Source organism: Mangifera indica, chromosome 1, assembly GCF_011075055.1.
Source record: "Mangifera indica cultivar Alphonso chromosome 1, CATAS_Mindica_2.1, whole genome shotgun sequence".
NCBI lineage: Eukaryota > Viridiplantae > Streptophyta > Magnoliopsida > Sapindales > Anacardiaceae > Mangifera > Mangifera indica.
In genome coordinates this window covers 18,284-38,539 of record NC_058137.1, presented here as the reverse complement: position 1 = coordinate 38,539, position 20,256 = coordinate 18,284, and the positions used below count along the sequence as shown (strand labels likewise).

General features: G+C 33.0%; 3 protein-coding genes across 9 annotated transcripts; 1 reads left to right on the top strand and 2 right to left on the bottom strand.

Annotated features, from left to right (window-relative positions):
- Positions 1-1,020: 1,020 nt before the first annotated feature.
- Positions 1,021-7,333, bottom strand: LOC123223326 (PHD finger protein ALFIN-LIKE 1-like). Of its 7 annotated transcripts, none has more exons than XM_044646511.1 (10): positions 6,921-7,333; positions 6,794-6,826; positions 6,259-6,481; positions 4,871-4,942; positions 4,025-4,145; positions 3,225-3,492; positions 2,137-2,803; positions 2,007-2,046; positions 1,732-1,921; positions 1,021-1,605 (listed from the first exon to the last, which is right to left on the bottom strand). In XM_044646511.1, exons 1-6 carry the CDS (start codon positions 7,009-7,011, stop codon positions 3,241-3,243), a joined length of 792 nt encoding a protein of 263 aa, XP_044502446.1. In that variant the 5' UTR covers positions 7,012-7,333; the 3' UTR covers positions 1,021-1,605; positions 1,732-1,921; positions 2,007-2,046; positions 2,137-2,803; positions 3,225-3,240. The 7 variants fall into 7 exon arrangements, with proteins under 7 accessions (XP_044502446.1, XP_044502432.1, XP_044502425.1 ...); XM_044646497.1 differs by having other exon boundaries at positions 3,142-3,492; positions 6,921-7,331; XM_044646490.1 differs by having other exon boundaries at positions 2,137-2,805; positions 3,148-3,492; positions 6,921-7,331.
- A 285-nt stretch (positions 7,334-7,618) lies between these two features.
- On the bottom strand, positions 7,619-8,527 carry LOC123223366 (rhodanese-like domain-containing protein 10). The gene is made up of 2 exons (XM_044646527.1): positions 8,046-8,527; positions 7,619-7,953 (listed from the first exon to the last, which is right to left on the bottom strand). Exons 1-2 carry the CDS (start codon positions 8,483-8,485, stop codon positions 7,752-7,754), a joined length of 642 nt encoding a protein of 213 aa, XP_044502462.1. The 5' UTR covers positions 8,486-8,527; the 3' UTR covers positions 7,619-7,751.
- Positions 8,528-17,432: 8,905 nt separating this feature from the next.
- Positions 17,433-20,099, top strand: LOC123212803 (carboxy-terminal domain RNA polymerase II polypeptide A small phosphatase 1-like). The gene is made up of 6 exons (XM_044632003.1): positions 17,433-17,896; positions 18,368-18,486; positions 18,580-18,713; positions 18,806-18,896; positions 19,464-19,608; positions 19,693-20,099. The coding sequence occupies exons 1-6, from the start codon at positions 17,573-17,575 to the stop codon at positions 19,825-19,827; spliced, it is 948 nt and encodes a 315-aa protein (XP_044487938.1). The 5' UTR covers positions 17,433-17,572; the 3' UTR covers positions 19,828-20,099.
- The last annotated feature ends 157 nt before the right edge of the window (positions 20,100-20,256 follow it).

Genomic DNA, 20,256 nt, shown 5'->3' with positions numbered 1-20,256 from the left:
TGAGTGCTGAATTGTGGTTGGCAAGTAACAATATTAAACATGCGTTGAGTTGAATCAGTCAAAAAATTAAAAAAATAATCAAAACGCGCCATCCCTTTCATTTTCTAAAGCTTAAAATATGACCAGTTCCTCCCACGCCACTTTCAACCTGTACGTCTCTTCCCTTCTTCTCAATGATAAGACACCGTCCATTGCCTTGCCCTTTCCTTTTCACTACAATTTGAACAACCATTTATAATGTTTTATCTCTATACCACATGTTCTTTATGTTTAATTCATTCGTCAACAAACATCAATTATCAATGTCTTGACTTTTTCATATCAAGCAGAAAATTTTGATTATAAATAATAAGCCTATAAACTCATGTATTCAACACTTTTCTTCCCTTTAAGATTAACTTCTAGATTCTCTCTCTCTCTCTCTCTCTCTCTCTCTATATATATATATATATATATATATATATATATATATATTCATATATTTATATATTTTCAAGACGAGCTGTTTCTAATTTTACACTAGGCTTATAGATTGTATTCATATCTCATCTATTTTTTACTTTTTCAAATTCATTTAGGATTTCTTTAGAAAATAATTAAAAGCCAATAGCAGTATGATTGGTAATATTGATGAATAAGAAAAAGACAAAACAAAAATCTCTTGCTTTGTTATGACTATAGGTCCAATAACCCAATTTTTATTATTGGACTTAGAACTAGAGCCCATTTGTCTGAACTGACCCATCAACATTTCATATTCGAAATTTCTTCTGACACAGCTTCTTATAAATTTTCCTAAACCGAAAATAAAATTTGCGTTTGATCTCCTGCACTTTGTCACACAAACACCATATATTCTAGTATTTATTCACAAAAAGCAGAGTTATAGCTAAAATTGAAGGATTATAATAACTGTAACACGAGATGTATACATTACTTTTCTTAAAGAAAAAACTCAGCGTTCATTGTACGCATGCATGCTGAAAGTACTCAACTGAAAACATATCATAATAGCCCATATGAATCTGATCACTCTTAGTCATTCATAATTATGAACTAACAAGTATTTAAATCACATAATAGTTTCATCTTATTTATCTTATTTATATAGAATATAATCATCCCAAAAGATGATTTGATAGATAACTTCCACGGTCTGAAAAGGAGAGTTGTAATCAGGGAGCAACTGAAAATATCTCTATCAATTCTGAAACTTATTATTTAGAAAAAAAAAAAAAAAGTATTATTCTATAAAAAGCTGGACACTAAAGGTGAGGAGCAAGGTGGCATATTCCAGGGAGGATATGAAGTTTTTGGTTGCATGTCTTTGTTGAGTGACGCAAACATGAACTTTTGTGGGAAGAAATTACCAACATCAACATCAACCCTCGCCCTCTTCATAGCTTGAATTGCTTCATTTTTGTCCACTTCAGAATCAGAATCGAAATCCTTTGCATTTGAATCAGAGTAGTCCTCATAGAGAGATGGCAATGATGTCGATCTGGGAGAATAATTTAGCTTTCCAGGTCGGTTTCTATGTTCTTCTGCAATTCTATCGAGGAACCTTACTTGAGCTTCAGTTTTAAGCTTCAAACTCCTTTGAACCTTTATTGTGATTGTAAACCCAAATCACAATGTTAATCAGCATAATTATTATTCTTTAAGTCAAGTAGCAGCTGAAATTTAAAAAAAAAAAAAAAAACCTGAAACCTGAAGTTGATCATTAGTCACCTTTGTACTTCCATTTGCATTAGTAAGGCTTCAATGAGTTGAGCTGCACTGCATTGTTCACACCAATATTCATGTTAATGTGCAGTTAAGGAAGTTGAAGAGTGGTACATTCAAAGTCCAGGTGAGAGTCACGATGTTGCACCAAAATTAGGCAGTATCTCTGAAATATTTCTACTCTCAAACTTGCCTCCTGCAAGTTGTACATACATACATTTAGTATACAAAACATGATAAATTAATTTATTTGTTTATCAATGGATTCAGTTGTAACTTACTACTAGTTGATTCTGGTATAAATTTTGAGATCCTATACTTCTGAAAGAAGAATGTTAACTAATGAGATGAACAAGTTTAATTACAAGAAATTAATTATTTTTATAAGAATGTTTAGGAAAAGAGGAGTACCTGCAAGTGACTTTTGACATGGTAGATGGTCAGTCCATCAATGCCCATAGCCTTCAAGATTCCCTTGGGTGTATTAGATGCAATGTATATCAAAGGGATGATCAGATTCACACTCAGGGCCACCAAGCTGATTAACAGCTTCCTCGAATCGATAATGAAGCTCTTGTGTCCAGTGCAATAGTTTTTTGCCAGAACCATCTGAGCGACTGGAACCCATTTCAGAATTAGAATTAGGGGATAGAGAGGCTGAGGCACCGCATGAGCGATATGGTTTCCTTGCTCAAAGGATTATAAGACAACCCCGATAACCCAGCCAAACACAGTTGTAAACACAATATGGCGATGAGCACTAAGAAATTTTGATAGGATAAGATGCCAAACTATGTCAGTTAACTGTTGGAATTAACCAAGTTTTCCCAGACTCCAAATCATATCAAATACCTAGTTTTTACTTCTCCAGAAAATCAAATTTCAGGCCTCATATGACAAAAATAAGCATCTGTCCATAGTCAACTGTTCCCCAAATCAATTCTAATTTGTCGATGAAAACTGTGTTGTAGAAACATTGCTTTAAAGATAGCTAGAGGCAGCCATGAGGCATTTCATTTTGAAACTTACCTGCCCATGGATTCACCAGCAGTTCAAAAGGTTGACCTATTTGGGAATCCTGAAAGTAAAATAAAATAAAATAAAATGCATGACTGTCAAGAGCAGGGTGATTGAACATGGCAACATAATAAAGTTCTCTTATAGTAGCTCTTTCATGCAATGAAGTCCTGATTCAGAAACTGTTGATAACATCAACAGGACTTAATCTCTCCTAGAGTCACCCTGACAACAGAATCATTAAGAAATAGGGCATAGAAACCAAACCTGCAGATCTTACTGAGCACTGTCATAAAACAGCAACTTCTACTATATATAAGTTTAACATACAAGCAAGAATTCAGCAGGGAAACCCTTCAAAGCATCTGATATATACCAACATCAGAACAAATTCATTACATGGCTTTTTAACTTCTGAAGAGACCTTTCTATACTGTCAGCCACTGAATGAACGCTATTCAAACCCCTCCCTCCACTTGTACCTTGAGTTTAGTGATGCTACTGCCTGCCCCTCTTCATGCTGCAAGATGGACATTTATACTGCTCAATATTCTCAGCCTTAGCAGTTGTTATTTTCACACACTTTCCATGGAACCACCTCTCACAGATGTCACAGGCAATCCAAAACTCATCTGCGTTGTAATTTCCACCACAGCTCCCACATAGGGTTTCACTATGTTCATCTTCCTCATCCTCATAACCCTCATGTGCAAGCTTAGGGATGCTTTTAATATGGCCATCACTTGATCTCTGCATAGATGATGAACCAAATGAATGGATACAAAAATAAGGATGCATTAAGTTCTAACATTGTAATAGAAAGCCAATATATGGAACCATGTGGCTGACTGGTTTAGAATATTAAATACAATTCTTTATTTTTAAAAACAAAGGAAACAAGAAATTTAAGAACAAATGAATAGTTAATGTTTCAAAAACAATTTTTGGTTTCAAAGATGCTCCCAACTTTCTTTTTCCTCCATAGTTATTAAATCTGAGAAGTTCTTTTTTTAAATATTAAATTAAGACTTTTATAGGCATTGAAACTACGGCAATACAACACTGATTTTTGGATCTTAGTTTTGAAAATTACTATTTAATCATAAATCAAAAGAGCTCTTAAATTCCCTTACAAATCCTCAATTATCCCCAATGAGTAATTATTTACAGAACATCAGAACAAAACAACTATGTTATATGCCTCAAGTAAACAAAGAATGCATGTAACCAGACTGAATCTGGAAAACTTCAGAGATTCTAGACTAAGTTCAATCCCTCAAACCTTTGTGCTGGCCCGAGACTTGCTACCGCTATCCACACTAAGTTTATCTTTTATAGGCTTTCTTTCTGTAACTTCTTCAAAGACAGTGGGCAGATCATTGATCATGCTAAATAGACGTTTCCTGTCAAGTTGCACTGTCAAGAGTACTAAACAATGCCATTCTCTAAAATTAATAGAAAATAAAATAAGAATCCTAATATAACCTTCAAAATGCAAACAGATGTATCAGAGTACATGCATAACACAAAGCCAAACTACAACAGAAATCAGTAAAGTTGGACAGCCAATTCTTAATCTCTGATGGTCCAGTGTGGACTTATCACTCAACAGAAAGAGGCATATCTCAAGCTAAAGTGCACAACCACTGTCACATAGAATCTGCATACTATAAAATTGTCATGTAGTGAACTCAGGCTCACTCTTTGGTCTGAGTTACTGCAAAGCCTTTTTCTTTTCCCCCTTTTGTAGTCCAAATGTGATATTATTGTCAGATCACAGACATCACAGCTAAAGGGGAAGAAGTAAAGGAAGGTACAACATATTATGGAATGATATTGCATTGTGTAAAAGATGGTTAACCCATTAATCAAATTTTGTTTGTTAAAGGCCTTAACATGTGTTCTAAGATGACTTCATTATTGAGGTAAAAAAAATGAACGACAGGAGAAGATTGGCATAATTAATATAAGTAATCTTCCCAACCTCCAGCAACAGGCTTCATAAACAGATCATATTAGAAACTAACCAAACAAATAAAAGAATAGGTCTTATTAATCAACAGGAAGAAAGGAAAAACCTTGGCATCAAGTTATACGCATAATCAGAAGAGAAAAAAGACTAATGAACCTTCTCTTGTTAATGAACTCACTCCAATCTTCCTTAACTGAGTTTGAACAAATCAAAATCTTCCACACACCACTAAAAAATCAAACAAAACAAGTCAAATGGCATTACAAACTACACCAAAAGCTCTGATTTAAAACCCATACCGATGACCAAAACCAATTATTGAGGATGGAATGACTCAAACCTAGGTCTTTTTACATGTGACTGGATAAAGAAACCACTAGGTTGGAAACATTTTTGTTGAACATTGTCCAATAAATATTTAATGTATATATAAAATTTTTAATTATGTATTGATGAATTTTTTATATATATATCTTAATTTGACTTCAAATTTTTTATATCAACTGATATCATATTAGTTTGGAATTTTCATTATATTTTAACTATAAATTAGTGTCAAATTATTTAAAATTTATAATAGTACTCTTTTAAAGGAAAAAATAATAAAATGTGTATTAGAATACTTGCAATGATGGAATTCATGAATTTCTGAATTCATCTAATCTAAATGACATTTTTTTCCTATTATTGTAAATTTATCTCACATAGTAATTTTAAGTAAATTTTAATAGATTCTGATACATATAATTTATAATTTTTTAATGCAATAGAAATGCACTTGGATGCCTTAATTTTTTTCTTTTGGAATGACAAATTTCATATTTGAATGCATTCACATAAAACCCATTTTAGAAGCATAGTATAAAAACATTAAGTAGACCTACAAATATGTAGAAGAACAATAGTATCCAATGATATTTACATCTCGATTAGAAATCAATAAAGCTTATAGATTAATAATAATTCAAGCCCGATAATCTCTTAAAATTAAATAAAATGAAAGCTCCAAAGATTAAACTATAAAGTATGAATGTATTTAGAAATAATAACATAATTTTTAAATAAATTCATACCTTATTTTACATTTTTGTTTCATAATCTAATCCTAAATTTCATGATCATTGAAACCTACTGCTCTATTTTAAATATTTTTTGTTTGATGAAAATTTAATATTAAAACTATAGAAAAGTAATTACACAATGAGATTAATCTAAACCTAAATAAGAAAAAATAAGAAGAAATTATAAAATTTGGGAGAATATTAAATCATGATCTTTTAATTTGGATTTAGGATTTATTTTGCTTATATAATATTATCATCTGGATTTTAGATTTGAATTATTATTATTATTATTTTTTGTAAATTCATTAGAATTTTAAAACTCATTAGTTCGACAATGATAATTCAAATCCCCAAATATTCAAGGAATACTACGCTACCAGGGAATGTTAACACTAGCAGCTAGTTGTCAGCGATTACATAAAGTTAAAACAATAATAATTCAAATGCACGTAGCAGCAAATGGGCAAGGCGATAATGTACCTCTCATTGCGGTTAAGACGAGCTCCAAGATAGAAAGCCACAGAAATCAACCACGAATCAGTATGCACAGCAACGAGAGATAGCCAATCCCTGCGGTTCATTCCATCTCTTGCAAAATTAATCCCAAGTGCCGGCTCCGGAAGCTCCGGTGGAACTTCCTCAGCTGGCAGAGTCACTTCCCATGACTCATTCGAATGTCCGTAGAGGCATAGGTTCTCCTTGTCTAAAACCAAAGCCCCCAATATTTAATTTAAAAAGTAGTATAATAAATTTGGTAACTAGTACTCTCTTTAAGACGGTTCTCTGATTTGACAAACTTTCTGCAATATGGAAATTATTTTCGTAAAATTCAAGTAAAAATTATCTCTGTTTTCAAGCCAGCAAATTAAAAAGAGGGAAATGCAAAAAATAAAACTGGCTCCAAACTTAAAAAAAAAAAAATCAAAATTTGATCAAATATAACATAATAAATTGAGAAGAAAATTTAAATTTTAATGAAACAAAGAAGGAACTCCGATCTACAATGGCACATAACCTGGATCACAAAGCCCGTATAATTCATCGACATCTGAGAAAATTACAAAGGAAGAAGATTACGCCACGAAGCAAACATACATAAATAGAGAGAAAATCTAGAGAGAGAAAGTAGAGACTGGAGTTACCGTAAGTTAAAGCACGAACAACGCCAGCTCGTCTGGAACAGTAATCTTTGAAGATCTCCTCTACGGTTCGCGGACTCGAAGCCATTTCCATGGAAAATTAGTGATCTGAGTAAGTTGATTGGAGTTAAATTGAGATATGAGACATGAGACATGGAGATGGTATCGAATAAGAAGAAGAAGAAAGAAGATTCACATGTAGACGTGAAAGGAACAGCGCGCTCAGGCTACCAGGGTCATAATTTCTATTGACGCTCCACTTTTTATCACTTCCATCAGTCCATGTTTGAAAACCGATTGGCTGTTGGCTTTTTTGTACGGACCAGAAGAGTGCACCTAGAAAAACTGAGAGTGGACAAATTGTTTCATTTTTAATTTTGTTTTTATTTTATATAGAACTCGGAAGCATTTGATTAAGAATTTGAATGCTATCAACTAATTTAAGATTGAAGTCATTTTAAATAATATTTATTTTAATGGATGAGATTATACCACCGTAATATTTTCCATACAATATATTTTAATCTAAATACAATTTAAAATTTTGTATTATAATTAAAGTTAGAGGATTGATGGCATGACATTCTGTGATAGAAATTGATGCAAGTTTTTATATATACAGAACAAGCGTACGTAGTTTGTATAGGTTGCGAGAAAGAGGCAGTTTGGTTGCGTGGCCTCAGGTACCGGAAATTCTTAACTTGGGATCTGAAAATTTTCTTCTGTTGGCTTTCTCTAAGTTAAACATACATTACATGAGAACGTGTTCATGGTTGCCCAACAACAAAATTAATTTAAAACATAGGCTATCCAAATTACCCTCGGAAGAGTCAATCAACTACTCTTACGCGCGCCTTGGAAAAGCAACAGCAATTTTAGAAAGTAGAACGATAAACCCCCAATTGTAGCATATTGCGGTTTTTCTTTCCCTTCAACTTGAGGGAAATCATCTTCAGCAGCTCGATTAAACCCTCCTGCTAACCAGCCCAAGTTCTTGTATCCACCTTCATGTAACTTGGAAGCTGCCATCATCGACCTATTATATTATCACCCACACCAAGCAAATATCAATCTCAAAACCAATGTACCAAAAGTAGTTGTTTTTAAACAAATAATTAATATCCTTACCTCAGCCCTTCACCACATGCTACAAGAAGCTTAGTATCCTTATCAGGAACTGCTTGCTCCACCTGCCGAACAAAATTAGGATTAAGCATAGTGAAATTTTGGCCAGTCCATAACCCAATGTACCCAAAATGAACCCACTTCTTCAAAAGAGTAATGGGACTATAGTCTTCGTCCTCAACGAAGAGTGGTACATGAAGTGACCCCGAAACTCGTGCTTTTTCTCTTTCCCAGTCGGGCCTAATGTCCAAGAGTACAAATCCTTCATACTTCATGGCTGGGGCTGCCTCTTTTGCCGATATAGGCCGGACCACACCCGACTGTATTAGCTGTTTCGCATTGCTGGACATTACTGCACTAATTTGAAGTGGTCTTCTTGTTGTGGAGGTGAGGAGGAATTGCTGCCAAGTTGATACGTAGAGGTGGTTCAGTTGAATTGCCATTTCTCTGTTTCTCTCTTATCCTCAAGGATCCCAACCTCAACCCCAGCCACCAGAACTAAATTAAATTATTTTTGTGTATTTCTTCCAAAGCCCTTTGTATTTTTTGATATTTTTTTAAACCCTTTGGTTTCTTTTGTTTGTCATGGGTCAACCCATAATTCTTTTTTTTTTTTTTTCAAATCCCCTTGGGCAAACACAAGAGTAAGATCATTCATCCTAGTTAGAAATCAAATTTTCAAATTTACTTTTATGAAATGTAAAATTGAATAACATTTCATTAAAGTGTATATATTTTTTATACATAATATAAGTATATAGAGAATGTATTATCATGTAATTAGATATTACTTTATTTTTAAAGAAATTAATTAATTTGCCCAAAATTGAGAAGTGAAACACAAATTTGTCCAAACTTTTAAATTCAAGCAAAACTGCCCTTTTTTAATGTGAAGATGAAAATGCCCTTCATGAAAAAACAAAGAAAAAATTGACATTTTCTTTTTAGCCCCACAAAAATGAGTATTTGGGCACACGAATTTGCAAACACCTTGGCCGATTTTGTCAGGCGATTTTGACAATGTTTTCAATGACCAAAATTGATAAAAAAAAGTTAGTAAAACAATTCTTACCATGTTTTTATGCATTTTTCAAACTTTTTAGACTACACGAATTTGTGTGGTTGGAGGCCAAAGTGCGATTTTTTAAATAGTGAATCATGTGGTGGGGCAAAAGTGTAAATTTGTGAAATAGGTTGTCATGCGAATTTGTATGGTGGGGGCAAATTGTGATTTTTTAAAGTTTTCCCACCACATGAATTCAAATTGTGGGGGTTGGAGGGTAGAATGAAAATTTTAAATTATAGGTGTTTTTTGATATTTTTCATATGAGGGGTTAAATTAAATTTTTTTCATTTTAGGGTTTTATGGCATGTAAAATTCAAATTTGAGGTCTATTTTTTTGAATAATGCATCTATGTTAAGAATTGACACCTTTTTAATATAAAATTGATATAATTGTAATTTCATTTTTTTACAGAGAACTTCACAAAACATAAGAAGGGATGATAGAAGTGGTGAAATGAGATTTCCTATCGAAAATCACTTCAAGGCTTAAATTACTAAACGTAGGTATAGAGGTGTAAGAGCCATAACTACGAAAATATTGATAGAGAGGTAGTTAAAAATATTTCAGCATACTTATTTTGAACACTTCCTCGACCGTAAAGATAACCGATTCAGTGAAGTATTAGTACAATTGCTCATCCTAAGAGAGGTAAATAGGGAGAACTCGAGTGATGAGTTATGGTTTGGAGTTAATAAGGTTGACGTTAGGTTTAACTAGTACAAGTTTGCCATTATAACAGGTTTTTGATTCAGTCGAATATTAGATATTGACATGTATATTTTGTTGAAAGCAACAGATCAAATCCAACATACATTTTTTTATGGGCATAAGTTCGTTACAGATGCTGATATGAGTAGCATTTTTCAACAGAGTCCTTGGGGGGAAGATGACATTGATGCAGTAAAGTTGATCCTATTGTATTATCTTCACATAGAGTTATTGGGAGTGATTTGAAGAAAACGATCTCCCAAAAGAAATTATAATGGGTTGATCATGTTAATCGATTCAATTTATACCAATAGGGAGTACTAGTGTTGCAAATGATGTATCGATCGATCTGTGATAATATTTTCTGAATTTGTATAGATTCCGACTATGTAAAGAAAAAGGAAAACCTTATGAAACAATATGGTATCATAGGGTTCCTACTAGCTTTTCTGGTAATTGTATCATTTATTAACTTAAAAAAAATTGTGATTAAAATAGAAATGATTTAATACGATTGTAATTTTTTTGAATAATAGATTTAAGTTGAAATTGTAGTTTTTGATATACGAGATGTTAGACACAATATATCAATCAGTGAATATCATGCTAGTTTCAGGATTTGCACACATATTGAGGTGACACACGAAAGATATCCTAGGATGGGATGTTATTCTAATTATCTTCACTAGAGATATAGTAAGTAATAATAAGTTATTGATTAAAATATAACAAAATTTACAGGATAATGTTAATTTCTCGCTAGTTTTAACTCTAGTTGAGAAAACCATAGATTGGTTTGACAACATCATCCGATATACAGGAATATCAAATAAATAGTCTTTTTCATCGACATCCTCTTTATCCTTATCAAGAGAAGCATTATCTATTCCTCCTAACATTGTTTCTTCAGTTGTTGCTCTAACTCATATCGAGACTCTTATTCAGCCTATTGTCATCGAGCCCACTCATGTTGACACGCCTATTATGACCTTTACCATCGAACGCATATCACTAAAGCCCCCTGTTGTGCCCCCCATCATCGAGTGCACGTCAGATGTTCCCCACTTCACTAGACAACATTTCTCCATAAATTACTTTGACATTACATTGGCTCAATGAGACAATCTTGTCTTGGATCGGATGACTAGTATAGTGTTGTGTAGGTAAAAAAGTTAATAATATACATATTAATTAAATATGCAGACATGTAAACCCTACAATAATTGTATATGTTGTTGCAGTCTCCTCATGAGGATGACGAGGGACCGTCGAGGGGGGTCTTACATTCATATCTCCATCTGTAGTGGAGGTAAATACTAAACTGTTAAAATTTCTTGGAGATGATATTTCAAAAATATTTTGATTATTTATTAACTTATGATTGTTGGTATTATTACAACATTGATTTTTTGATGAAGAACCATCGAAAAAGGATCTTATATTGACTTTGATGTTGGTGATGAGAGATCATCGTATGAGGTTTCCCCATTTAACACATTTTTTCATAGTTCAGATAAATATAATGTCATTTGTATATGGTATATTTGAATTCAACATTCGATTTCGATTCCCTATTAACTCTTTAATGTCGACATTGTGACATGGCTCAAAGATTGATGAGGCTATATCAAAGGGGGATCTCATATTGACATTGTGATAGTAAAGGTGATGACAACAACAACCATAATGTACACTTGGGAGGACTTCAACCATTGCAAAGAAAATACTGATATGTTGATATGAAATCATAGCTAAATGAGGTATCTTACCTAAACAATCCTTTAACTTTATTAAAAACAAATACCATCTGCCATGATCTGTCTTAGAACTAATACCAAAAATTAATGGGTATATCTAATTATTACCATCCAATGTAACAGTAATAAATAATTAACTTAGATATCTACCCTTTAAGAAGATAGTGTTAATACAAATTACTAGATGAATATGTTGTTGGAATGCATAGATATTATAACCCAATACAATGTAAGAGTATTTAAATCATTTCTACTCATTTGTTAGTGTATGTGTTAGTCCGTGGAGTACAACGTATTAAATTGTAACTATACTCTAGTAGCAACATAAATGACTTTTCTAGTGTGCCCCTCAATGATTGAGTGCCCAATTTCTCATCCACTATACTTGTGCATATGATATATCAATTTTATATTAATCAGTGATGTCTACAATAATCTCTTTAGGTAGATATACATGACCAACCAATATAAATCTTGTCCTCAAAATTTGCCCTAAACCTTAGACCCCCACTTGCGTATGATGAGACAATATCTAATCTTTAAGGCATGTGTGCTAGCTATCCAAACGATGCAGTTTAAAATTGTTACTTTCTTCCACACTGTTTGCCTATGCACATTAATTACATTGATGATTACGACATTTAACCTCCCATCTAATTGTGTTTAACTTACGCATTTTAAATTAATATCCCTTCTTAAAAACATCTTGAGTTACTGCATCAATGACATATTGTTTACTTGGGAATAATGTATCAATTTTTGGAGAATTATCATCTCTTTACACTTTTTGGTTTGTGAATGTGGATAGCTGATCAAAAAATTTAGGTAACCAATAAAATGCATCAATACGAACATTTTCGTAATCATGATTTGTTTGAGAAAAACTACTTATACCTCCAATAACGTAATTAACATATATCTTCTCCTTAAACTCCAGTTCTTTAATGGGAATATCATGTATAATCTTCCTATCATACTTACTCAAATCTGAAAAATTTCTTCGTTGCCACGAACAAATTTTTCTGCACCATACATTACATTAACTTTAACATCATTTAAGTTTGTGAAGTCTTCCTTAGAAAATTTTTGTTTTGGATTGATCTTGATATTTTGAACCCTTCTTAAACTAATCTCATGATCTTGTGGATAACTATTCAGCTCATCACCTTGTAAACCCTCATCTGTCTGTTGAATCTTATAACTATTATCATTAAGTATAGTTGTCACAAAAATTGAAACACATTCTTTAAAGAGGTTGGACAGATCATTACAAACCTCAATATCTTCATCATTTGAAATTTTAGTAGGGATGTCATCGTCAAGATGTCTTAGTCTCATGCTTATCTGAGTGTTGTTTACCATTCAATCTATGTTACACTTTTCGCTTACCATTTGGATTAATCTTCGAATGTCATGTGCTCTGAAATTTTAATCAATTTCGTATTACCTCTAATATATTTTATTACGTTGTCACCCTTTCTTATCTATTCCCTTCTATATCTAATTAAAACATATCCCACCATTTATATTAATTGTATGAAATTGTACAAATATAATCAACATAAATAACATGATCAAAAATACTGTTGAAAGATTTATGTTAGATTATTTTATTAATAAGTTCGAGTTTCATAATTTTTTTTTCTATTGCACGATTACACTTATTCCATAATTCTACTACATATTTGATACTAATATTTGAAAATATCACTTTACTCCTATATCACCAAATATGGTTTTACTTCTAAATATTATCTAATATTTATAACACTTTTCATTATAAAATATCATTTTACCCCCAAATATTATCTAATATCTCTAACACCATTTATTATAAAATATCATTTTACCCCCAAATATTATCTAATATCTCTAATATCCTTCATTGAAAAATATCATTTTACTCCTTAATATTATAATAACAAAATAACCCTTATAATTTTTTACCATATTAAATTTTATACACAACTCTAAGTTATTATATAAAATACCATATATAATTGCATTATCAATAAAAGTAATAATGAGTGAAGTTATAGTACATATAAATATCTTAATATCATGAACTTTTTTCTTCTCGTTTGAAATCATGATCACGAACTTTTTTCACTCTCTTAAAATTTCTCTCGGATAATGAGTGAAATTGTATATTTTAATGGATAAAAAAAGAGATATGATTTATATAAAATAAAAAAAGGATAGTTTTGGTATTTTTTGATATTTAGGGCATTTTCGTTTAACTCATTTAAAATCTAGGTATTTTCATTTAAGCCGCAAAAGTATGAGTAAATTTGCTTATGACTTATAAAATTTGGGTAATTTAAATAATTTCCCTTATTTTTAATTTAAAATCATTCAATCACATAATGTGACATTATCTGTATACCTAATTTGTATATTAAAAGTGTGTACATATAATTTTATTGTTATTTTAAATAAGCCAAAGGACTTATTCCCCCCGCCCCCCTGAAGTATGTTGTTTTTTCAAGTTTTCCTCTTTAATTTAGAAAATCTCTTTTACTTACTTATGAGCGGTTAAAATTAATTAAGTCTGTTAGTTATCTCATTCCCCCATAAAACCTAAAAATTAACAATTTCCTCTCAACCCAAGTTTTCAAAAAAAGCCTTTTCCCCCTAAGGTTTCCAATTTTTTAGATTCAACTTTTCGATGATGAGAAGACTTCTCCGACAATCTCTAGACAACTTCTATTCCTCTCTGATGCATCCTCCTTTTGAGGTTATGTGAAGTCGTCGTCGTTAGAGAATGAAGACGACATGTCTTCGTCTTTGATGAAGACGAACCCTCTTTGTATTTGACGAAGACGAATTGTTTTAACCCAAAGATGAAGATGATGTCTTCATTGATGATGAAGACCTCGTCTTCATCTCTGGAAGAAGATGACTGTCTTCGTTCTTTGATGACAATGACGATGCTACATAGTGTTAGAAGGAGGATGACCAAAAGGAGGATGTGCTAAAGAGGAATAGACGTTGTTTGGAGATCGTTGAAAAAGTCTATTCGTCCCTAGAAAAATTAAATCTGAAAAATTGGAAACCCTAAGGGGAAAATACTGTTTTTTAAAACTTAGGTTGGAGGAAATTGTTAGTTTTGAGGGTTTAGGGGGGAAAATAAAATCAAATTTAAGTTTATTTTTAATATTAAATATAAAATGATGATTTTGCTCTTAAAATTAATAAACTTAACAACTCATGGTAGGTAAATATGATTTTTAAAATTAATAGAGTGAAACTTCAGAAAACAACATACTTTAGGTGGGAATACGTCTTTTGGCTTTTTAAGTAGGCCAAACGACTATTTCCCACCCAAGGTTTAGCGTATTCTCAAATGTCCCTCCTTTAACTATGAAAACACCAAACACCCACCCATGACCGGTTAGATTTAACAGAACCCTAACGCCTAAAACTTCTATCTCTTTTTGCCCCCCTAAACTTTAAAAACTAACATTTTTTTCCAGCTTAAATTTTAAAAAATCACAGTTTCACCCTAGGGTTTGGTTTTAAAATCTTCGACGACCTCTCCGGCTCCGTTGCCGATGACCTCTCCCTCCCGAATCAACCTTTCCTTCCGGCGATCTCTTTCCTCCCATTTGGAGGTCCGATCGACGCCCGAAGACGCCGTGGGAGATGAAAAACTTCATCGGGAAGACGACGGAGCCGTCGTCTTCGTCTGGGAAGACGAAGAACTTCGTCTTCCCGATGAAGTTCTTCGTCTCCCACGACGTCTCCGGGCGCCGATCGGACCTCCAAATGGGAGGAAAGAGATCGCCGGAAGGAGAGGTTGCTTCGGGAGGGAGAGGCCGTCGGCAACGGAGCCGAAGAGATCGCCGGAGATTTCAAAACCAAACCCTAGGGTGAAACTACGATTTTTTAAAACTTAGGCTAGGGGAGAATTTTAGTTTTTAAAGTTTAGGGGGGCAAAATTATATTCTATTTTAGTTTATTTTTAATATTATAGTGAAAATGACGATTTTACCCTTACCACCGTTAGGGTTTTGTTAAATCTAGCCGGCCATGGGTGGGTATTTGGTGTTTCTATAGTTAAAGGGGGGATATTTGAGAAAACGCTAAACCTTGGGTGGGAAATAGTCGTTTGGCCTTTTAAGTATACCAAAAAGTTTTTCCCACCCAAGGTTTAGTGCATCCCTAAATTCTCACCTGCTAAGTTTTGAAAACTTAAATATTCACTCATCAGTTGTTAAAGTTAATAGAATCAGTTAGTTGTCGGGGTAAAATTATCAATTTAACTAATAATATTAAAAAAAATATAAAATTTTTGATCATTTCCCTCATTTATTTGAAAAATTAGTAATTTTCTCCTATGATTAAGTTTTGAAAAGTTATATTTTCCCCCTTAGGTTTTGCATTTTTTCCTGTATCTTTGGCAACTAGACTCCGATTGTGAATCAACAGTGCACGAAGATGACAATTGTGCAAGTGTGATGTTTCTAAACCTTGAAAGATGATTGTAAGATAAAAATTTTGAAAAAGGATAAAACCCTATAATCGAGGGGAAATATCATTTTTTTAAATAATACATTTTTTTATCAAATTTTTAATTTTTAATATATATATATTATTATAATGGCCAAAAGACTTATTCCCATCCTAGGTTACGTGTAATCCCAAATTCATACTTTTCAATTTTCAAAAACTCAAATACCCAAATTTTGTTAAATTTTTTTATTAATATTAAGGGTAAAAATATCATTTAATAAATAATATTAAAAAATAAAATTTTTCTCATTTTCAACCTCTTAGTTTTAGAAAATAAAAATTTTCTCCGAAAACTTAAGTTTTGAAAAATTACCTATTCTCCTTAGGGTTTTTTTTTTTTTTAATTTTCATCTTTGCCGGTGATCGGAATCTGTTGAAATCTATATTGCTCCAGCAAAGATCAGCTCCGTCTCTCTTTCTCTCGGCCGTCTCTCTGTCTTTCATCACCATCTTCATCTTTATCATTTGATTCTTAGTAGATCGAAAAATTCAAAGATAGGTTCATTGTTGATTTGATCTACTACCCTCTCTATTGTTTGATGACGAACCCTTTCTGTCGCTCGTTTGATTTTGATAGTTGATGACAAACGAGGTTCACCTAAGAAGTTTCTTGATTGTGGTCAAAGATAAACAAGATTCCCAAATGTTCGGCTGATAGTCGTTTTCGTCTTTGTCCTACAAGATTCGATCAATTCCGTTGGTCCTTCTGTGGTTGGGAGTGACAACGCATGCTGTAGAAAAGTAGTTAGTCTCAGAGAAGGTTGCTGAAGTGGATTTTGTAATTAAAAAATGGGATGGTTTTTGAGTTAACCTTAGTAGGAGGGAAATTGCTACTTTTTAAACTTTGGGTAAGAGAAAATTGTTGATTTTTAAACTGAGGGGAGAAAATATAATAAAATTTTAATTTTTTGAATTTTATTGTTAAATAACGATTTTACCCTTAACTTTAACTGATGATTTTAATATAATTTTATTTATAGGTGGGAGTTTGAGTTTTTTAAAATTAGAGAATATTAATTTGAAATTACACCTAACCTTATATCGAAATAAGTCTTTTGGCCATATTAAAAAAATAAATTAGTAATAAATAATAAAATTAATATATTTCATTAACTTTAATAATTTAGATTTTCCAAACTACGCATGAGTGAGGGTGTATATTTTCTCCAAAATTGACCGCAAAGACTAGAGTTTGCAAGAGCAATTGCTTCCATATTACATATGAAAAAAAAATATTTATTTTAAATATAAAAATATATATATGTGTTAAATAATTTTAAATAAAAAATAAAATAATACCTAACCTTTCCAATGCACATAATACGTAAACTGTAGAAATAGAATTATTCTCAGCCCCGTGACCCGCCTGAAGAGCCAAAAACTAAAAACAACAAACCGACCAAGCAAATACTTTCTCTTAGTCGAGGCAACAAACCCGAAACCAAATGCCCTCTGACTCAGATTACTAATCATATTGATACTGATGGCGGAGATGGAGATGGGTCGGATGGACGGACGTGTACCAACGTCCGTACAAGTGTGGAGAGGAATAATTAACTGGGTAGCGTTTTTGTTTCAGATTTTTCTTCAGATCCTTAAAGGCACGCCTTCGTTTGTCTCTTATATAGTTGGTCTTAGAAGTAGACGCGTGTCACTTTTTGTTCCTTCTCCTTTTAAGCCCTTGCCTGTCGTTGAAGTTGAACTCCCTGTTCAAGAGTCTTCAGTGGCCCCTACTCACGTGGCTTCCGTTCACGATAGTGGCGGTGATGATGCTGGTGGTGGCGATTACGCAATAGAGAAGCTCACTGTAAGCTTTCCTTTTTTTATTTGATATACATTTTATTAGGTTTTGGTGTTAAATGTGTAGGGTATTACTTAGTTACATTCTTGAATACCGATTGTAATTCTTTAAAGAAGAAAGGTGAACCCTTTTTTTGGGATGATTATATGTATTTCCATATTTCGAGAGATGATGGTAACTTTTAGCTGATGCCGAGGCTCGTTGTGGGATGGATATTTTAGTTTGTTGTTTTGATTAAAGTATCTGTGTCTCTGGCTGTATAATATTGGTGCCAATATTGCCTGCAAAGCGTTAACTTCAGTGGGTAGTAGAAAATGAATCAGTCAGTTCTGCTTTGAGTTAGCTTTTAATTTCAGGCGCAATTTAAATTTATTTATTCAATTTGAGAAGATTTTAAGTATTTAGCTCGTGAAAAGTTATATCTTGTGTAGAATAAACTGCTGTATTGGTAGAGTAACAGGATTTATTGGCATGTAGGTGGTTCTTGACTTGGACGAGACTCTAGTATGTGCATATGAGACATCTAGCTTGCCAGCCATTATTCATACTCAAGCAACTGAAGCTGGGTTGAAGTGGTTTGAATTGGAATGTGTGTCTTTGGAACAAGGTTTCTATCGCTGCTTTATCATATATAGTTCTTACTTGTACATTGTATTTGTTAGATACTGAAATATGTGATCAATATTTTGTCACGATTTGAAGGATTATGATGGAAAACCAAAAATCAATTATGTTACGGTGTTTGAACGACCTGGTTTGCATGAGTTCTTAAAACAACTTCATGATTTTGCAGATATTGTTCTCTTCACCGCTGGCCTTGAAGGTTTGATGTATTTCAACAGTTTTATTATCTGTCTTATGATTTGTTTTCCTTTGTTATTCTTTTCATTTCTTTTTGTTTGTTTGACCATGCAGGTTATGCTAGACCACTTGTTGATAAAATAGATGTGGAAAAGCGATTCAGCCTTTGTCTTTATCGATCGTCAACTGTTAGCACATATGCATTGTTATCAGTTACCTGTAGAAAACTACGCATATTATACCTGTTCAATATATTTTATTTTTTTAGTCATGTTTGTCCAAATAAGGTTTGGGAGAGGCAAGTGCTCCCAAGAAAATCTATTCTAGAGCCACTCTAATTTGACTTTTGATCCTGCTAATGTTCTAGTAGGCATGGGGCACCATAATTAGTGAAAACATGACATAACATTGTGGTGCATGATCAAGTAAAATCAATCATTGATACATGATACTAGTGAGTGGATGCACCGCAGTGCAAAGATTAGCCTCATGTGTTTAACTTTGTTGTGAGTGTTTGCCTCATTTCTTATTGGACTGTGGGAGTGCATATGTTATAAGTTCTTTTAAAAGTGCACTTTCTTGGCGTAAATTGACTATTACTTCTGAGGGTTAACAAACAGTGAACTCGTTACTGTGCTTCACGGTTAATACTCAAGTTCAGTTGGCACTTATCTATGAAATAATAAAAAGATTTTAATGTTCATGTGTTCATTTGTTGAAAACTAAATCCAGGGTCAAGCCATATTGAGAAAATTGTCTTTCTGAATTACAGAGAACATGTGAAGGATCTGACCTGTTTATCTAAAGATCTCTGTCGAGTTGTAATTGTTGATAACAATCCCTTCAGTTTCTTGCTACAACCGCAGAATGGAATACCATGCATTCCATTCTCCACTGGACAGCCGCGTGATGATCAGGTGGTCAATGTTTCTATGTCAAATAAATTTCTCAAGTTTTCATGATGAATTGTCTAATGTCCATATATATTTCCCCTTATGTAGCTTTTGGAGGTTATTCTCCCACTCCTCAAGCATCTCTCCCTGCAGAAAGATGTTAGGCCTGTACTTTACAAGAGATTCCGAATGCCAGAGTGGTTTCAAATGCATGGAATACCGGCAGCTGGTTTGACAGTGTGAAAGCAAATAAGTTATATTTGGAATAGCTATCATTCTTTGCCAGGCACCTCAAGAGCAGACTTAGCCAGTTGTATATTATAATTATGTTCATAGGTTGCATTGGGACTCAGATATGCTTGGTTCAGGTACCGCAAGCATATTTGAGAATATAAATGGGCCGCCCATTTTTGAAAATACACTCCCATCTTGTATCAATTGTTATAATTGGTTTCACAAATTATTCTAAGAAGCTATAATGCCTATCCCCATGAGAACAATGAGACTGGTGTTATAAACAGCCTAACAGATATTGTCCGTTTTGGACTTCAAGCCCGCACGATTTTGTTTCTAAAACGCGTCTCTTGGGTAAAGGGCTTCTGGCCCCTGTTTATATATAAGCTCAGTAGACTGTACGAGAGCGATGTGAAACTTCAGGTCACAACACACCCC

Coding starts and splice junctions, on each gene's coding strand:
- LOC123223326 (XM_044646511.1), bottom strand. CDS start 7,011: ATGGAAATGGCTTCGAGTCCGCGAACCGTAGAGGAGATCTTCAAAGAT. Junction 6,482..6,793: donor ATACGGGCTTTGTGATCCAG/GTTATGTGCCAT, acceptor CTTTGGTTTTAG/ACAAGGAGAACCTATGCCTC. Junction 3,493..4,024: donor AGTCTCGGGCCAGCACAAAG/GTTTGAGGGATT, acceptor TCATCTATGCAG/AGATCAAGTGATGGCCATAT.
- LOC123223366 (XM_044646527.1), bottom strand. CDS start 8,485: ATGGCAATTCAACTGAACCACCTCTACGTATCAACTTGGCAGCAATTC. Junction 7,954..8,045: donor GCATGTGGTGAAGGGCTGAG/GTAAGGATATTA, acceptor ATAATATAATAG/GTCGATGATGGCAGCTTCCA.
- LOC123212803 (XM_044632003.1), top strand. CDS start 17,573: ATGGCGGAGATGGAGATGGGTCGGATGGACGGACGTGTACCAACGTCC. Junction 18,714..18,805: donor CTTCACCGCTGGCCTTGAAG/GTTTGATGTATT, acceptor TTGACCATGCAG/GTTATGCTAGACCACTTGTT. Junction 18,897..19,463: donor ACTGTTAGCACATATGCATT/GTTATCAGTTAC, acceptor TCTGAATTACAG/AGAACATGTGAAGGATCTGA.